Source organism: Alligator sinensis, unplaced genomic scaffold (assembly GCF_000455745.1).
Source record: "Alligator sinensis unplaced genomic scaffold, ASM45574v1 scaffold61_2, whole genome shotgun sequence".
In the NCBI taxonomy this organism is placed as follows: domain Eukaryota; kingdom Metazoa; phylum Chordata; order Crocodylia; family Alligatoridae; genus Alligator; species Alligator sinensis.
This window is the reverse complement of record NW_005842108.1, coordinates 922628-927955: the sequence shown is the minus strand read 5'-3', so window position 1 is coordinate 927955 and position 5328 is coordinate 922628. Positions and strand designations below refer to the sequence as shown.

Here is a 5328-nt window from a genome sequence, read left to right as displayed (position 1 = left end):
CGCCGTGCCTGCTGCTTCGGTGATGGGCGGGGGGTGTAGGTGGGAGCGCCGAAGCCTCCCCTGCAGGTGCCGGCTGGGGAGTGGAGCGCTGGAAACGGCTGCAGAAATCGGCTGTGTGGGGACACCCCCCACTCAGCAAGATCAGCCGTGAGGGGACTGGGGCAGCACCAGTTTCCCATGATCAGGACTTTTCCATGCCTACATTTTTATTTACCTTCGAGTTTTATGCCATCCTAAGTGAAACGAGATGTTTTATTTTTTTTCAACGGTTTGTTCTGAATCTGCTTTGTTCCTTCCTTGCCTCCCCCGATATTGCCATCAGGGGGGAGAAAATGGACCAAAGAGGGTTTTTTTTTTCCATATTGGTGTTAGGTCTAGCCTGCTCCTGAAGATACCTTGTGCATTTTTCATCTTTATGCACTGTGAGTAACTCTGTTTACCCAAGTAGGACAACTCACATTGCATAAATGGAGTGCTAATGTATTGGAAAGGTTAGGGTCTTTTCTTGGAAGAACAAGTGGGCAATTTGTCTCCAAAGTTGGCCCTCAATATTAGCCATATCCTTTTCTTGGATATTTAGGCCCACATGTTTAATGACCAATACCTATTTTTGTGGAGGGGGTTTTACCCTTTGCAGCTAGAAAAATGATCCAGCTAGTTCTGTCTATATTATCAACATTTATTTAAGAAAAAGTAAAAAATAAGCTATTTCTCTTGCATAAAAGCACTAGGAAAAAAGCTAATTCAAGAACTCTGGTTTTGCCAGAATTTCTGAATCAAAATGTTCCCCCCCCTTTTCCTTGTGGTTAGTAAAATTGGTAGTGTTGCAGAGAAGCAATAGAAGGGATTGCAATCAAGAACTGATAGTCGTATAGCTGTCAAGGAAAGACTTGATTCTTTTCACTTTAGCATAGTTTGAACAAGGTTGACATGAGTAACCCATTATTTATATGGGTTTGGTTCATTATTTAAAACGAATTTAACCTTTCAGTATTAATATCACAGAATGGAAAAAAAGCACGTGCATTTTCTTTTCTCTCTAGAACATAGAAGTCAATGACCTTTTGGGCTCACAGGTAGAAGCTGACAGTCATAAAGAAGAATGGGAAAAATGGAAGGCAAGTTCTACAAAACATATATTCCTGTTCCCATTCAAGTCTCTCAAAACATTTTTTTCCCAAAGTGTATTTGTTTAAACCTATTTAATAGTGTTTTATATATTCTAGTGAAAATATACTAAAACCACTTTTTCACAATAAAGGAACAGGTTGAAAAAGCTGAAAGGGCAAAAGCTGAACTCCTCCTTTCAAAATTAAGCTTTGATGCAAAGAAAGAGACAGCACAGGACATGCTGATAAAGCTGAGGGAAGCAGAAGACGAACAGCATAAGGAGACTTTTATGATAATGAAAGACCATGAGGTAATGGAAGATTTTACCTATGGCTGTCAAAGTTTGGGGAGCAGAAGTAGGGGTGCCCTTCATGGGAGATATATTTTTCTCCTTTCATGTTAAATATCCCTACCAGACTACAGTTTGTAGGACCAGGACATTTAGCACTTTTTATTATAATTCAGAACTGACATATTGATAAACACAGTAATGTTGAAGAAATGAAGGTGAAGTTAAGAGCTTTATCATTGTAGTAGAAAAAGATGACTAGGAAAATTAATCTTCCAGGCCCAAGGCTGTTCACTGACTTCTTAGTTTTACATTTTGCCGTGTTTAACTGCTCTGTCAGGTTATGCCATGAAAAGTTTACAACAAAACTGCCCAACACATCTTATGAAAACTTATAAGACTCGGGAGAGTTAACCTAAGATATAGTATACTATCTGAATCTTAGTTATCTGAGTAGATATTTTTGTTTTCCTAACTTTAAGTGTTGGAATTGGGTAACTGTTAACTTTTTAAGCCTAATACAGCATTGCAACATAAATTGATATAGTACTGTAACTTGTAACTATTCGTATTGTATTTGTATATTGTTCTACAGACTTTATTTAACAGTAATTAATAGAGATACAGAATTTTGATACAGTAACTTGTAATTGGCATTAGTATTGCATGACAAAATGTTCTCTTTAAATTTTACTGTATTAAATACCTCAGCTGTCAAGTTAAACATAATTTTACATGGTGCACCATGTCTACTTCCTCACAATATCCTTACAGGTTCATTGTAAAAATTATTTTAGTTACTGGAATGGCTTTTTGATGAGTGTTTTACAAGGGGTTTGAATACCTAATGATGTACTGTAATTTCAATTCATGTAATTTTTTTTCAACAGAAAAACCTTAATGTAGTAAAGCAACAAAATATCGAGTTAAAGAGAGAGATTCAGAAGCTCAAAGATAATCTTGCTGCGATGAATTCAAACCTTGCTGAGATTAATTCAAAGCGTTCACAGGTTATTCAGGTAATTTTTATTTTATATATTTCACAATTCACCTTTCAAGTGGACACATTTTCATTCTGCAGTACTAAACACTTGGGGCCAGACATTCAGCTATTGTTTAGGTCAACCTCCATTGACCTCCATTTAACATGTAGCTATTACTTTGCTTCTCTTCCTCTATTTGGCAAAATTAATGAATGTGTGGCGAACAAAGGACATAGAACTAAAGTAAAAGGAGGCCATATGAGCTACAAGGGGAAAATATGGAGGAAAGGTCACAATTATTAAATGACAAAACTGGAAATAAGAATTTAAAAACGAATAAGATGTTAAAATCAGTAATTTTCAAACATTTGCATTTTATATCACCATCAGAAAAGGCATATTTTAGAAGAGACATCCCTTACAGGGAAAAACATGTACTGTAAGTTTAGTTCTTGTCAGGCCCTGACGAAGGGTTTTTGAACCCGAAAGCTTGCTTAATAACTATTCTCCAATCATTTGGGTTGGTCTAATAAAAGATATCAAATTCACCCAAGGAACCTTGTCTGCCTCTGTTCTTGTCAGATAGCACTCAGCACAATTATTTCATGTCTTGCTTCCTATAATGCAAACTAGGAATAACTGTATTTGCAGGCAACAGTTTCATATGTTAAATGATATAGTCAGGGTCAGAACTATGTTTTGACTTCTCTGCTGCGAATATTCATCATAGAGTTGGTCAAAACTTGGAATTTAAGTTTTGCAGAATAAATTGACATTTTGAAATGTTTTCATACCAAATTTGAATGAAGACTAATATTTTTGGAATATTTAGTGAAGTGGGTATTATAAACATGCTGTTTTTAAAAATTCATTTCAGACTTTCAGAATTGTTTCAAATATTATCCTTTTGTACAGTAATATGTAAAACTATATATAGCAGTCCTTTCATTATTGAAGAGTTAGAGTCAATGCAACACAAACTTTTAACAAAGACTTTGTAATATCTGAATATGTACAATTTTCTATGATTGGGTTACAGATTCTACAAATCACTGTTCTGAACATGCAGACAGAAACCCTGTTTACTTTAGTTAACATTAACATTAGTTAATTTTGCTGCACAAGGACAAAGCTCTGGTTCAAATTTTATTGAGAAGGAAAAATAAAAGCTTGTTGGCTAAATTCTTAGTGAAATAACATGTACAATTGTGCTGAGATCATTAAAATTGGATCTGGTTATAAAAGAATTAAATTTAACCCAATTGTGTATTTGCCTTTAAAAAAACAAAAACAAAAAAAAACACAAACTGCAGTGAAAGATCATATGATATTTTTTTCCAGTTGCTTCATGAATTACAACTTTTTCATTTCTTATCTTGGTTCTAAAATCTTAGATTAAAAAAGAGGTCCCCAAAAAGAAAATGAAGTTTACAAAAATGAAAAATACTGAGAACAATGACACAGTTTTGAATACCCACTGCCTTTGTTGTGTAGCTGCCAAAATTCCATTCAAATTGAAGCAAGGAGAAGCTCTTCTCACTTTTGAAGATGAAGATGGTATGATGCATATTTATATTAATGTTTCACTTTTATAGCAAGGGATTTGTGATATAAACATTTACTTTATTCTGAAAAAAAATTCAGAATAAAGGCAACTATGCAGAAGATGTTTCGCAGTCAAGTCACTGATTCAAAATAGTTATAGGTGTGCCAAGGTTAGTAACCCTTTGGGTTAGCATGGTTAAAACACACCAGCTGCAGTAGCCTAGAAGGGAGTAACGTAGAAAGCAGTGTGTGTCCAGCCACCTATGATTTCTCAGTCTGAATGACCAGGTTTAAAGCCATGTCAAGTGGGCAAGCAGTTGCTCAGAGAGAGGCTCGGACTCACGCTTCTGGAGTTTTCAGAGACGTCCTCATTCCCACTGATTTCTTTTTTCGTAATGCTAAAGGAGGTGTGTAGCTAAAGGGCATTGCATAGTAGCCTTACTCTTATGAAGATTGATTATAGGATCACTGTGTCTGAGAACTTCTTTTCCTTGTAGTTGCCCAGAAACTAATAGAAAAAGGTGTGCATACTGTGAACCTGGACAATGGGAAGACTGATGTGAAAGCCAAGCCTATTACACTAGAAACAGGAGTCAAATTTGAGGTAATTGACAAACTAATATGGAAACTTTTGAGATACCAGAATAGTGTACAGTATTTTTTATTTTAGCTACTGTATTTGTAACAGATGCAGTGTGCATAAAACAAATAAAAGCTATTTTTCTTAGCTTCACGTGACCATCTCTGGGAAGAAGATCAATGTATCTGAGGTACCAGATCTGCTAATACCCGACGAATGGATGAGAGACAAATTGGAACTAAATTTCTACAAATCCAAAGGAGGAGGAGGAGAAGTAGAGAATGTGGAATATGACAGAACTTCGAGAACGGCTATCATCACATTCCTCAGACCTGGAGGTATTTTGTCTCATTAGCTAAAGTTTTAGAGAGCCAGATTCTGTGCTCATCTATATTGTAGTAGCATGCACTGTTGACTTCAGCTGAATTATTCTTGATTTACTTTCAATGAGAAGAGACTCAAGCTCATAGTTCTGTAAACCTCTTTACTGGAAAAAAGTGGGAAAATATGTTTGGCTTTACTTTTCATTTCATGTTAATTTTATTGAAAATTTGGCTAGATCTTCAGGTGGTGCGAGTGAGTGAAGGACTGCTAATATCAGTGGAGCTGCATTTATTTGTATCCACAGTGGAGTTGTTCCACAAGTTTTTACTAAACACTTAATCAAAGATTTTATCATGAATTACATATAAGTTTTATATAAACGGATCAGCTTTATTACCTGATGCACTTGCAAAATAAGTCTTAGAATTTAACATTTATTTTTCGTGTTCTAATTCTTTTTTCCAGTTGCTGATAACATTTTGAGACGCACAAAACAT

General features: G+C 35.4%; 1 protein-coding gene across 1 annotated transcript in view; it reads left to right on the top strand.

Annotated features, from left to right (window-relative positions):
• Positions 1–5328, top strand: part of NMI (N-myc and STAT interactor) — a 9152-nt gene that overhangs the window by 677 nt on the left and 3147 nt on the right. Inside the window, 7 exon segments of the mRNA XM_025205207.1 lie at positions 1044–1118; positions 1262–1420; positions 2290–2418; positions 3777–3939; positions 4425–4531; positions 4656–4845; positions 5297–5328. The exon segment at positions 5297–5328 is cut by the window's right edge and continues 33 nt beyond it. Of these exon segments, the coding sequence (XP_025060992.1) occupies positions 1044–1118; positions 1262–1420; positions 2290–2418; positions 3777–3939; positions 4425–4531; positions 4656–4845; positions 5297–5328 (855 nt within the window).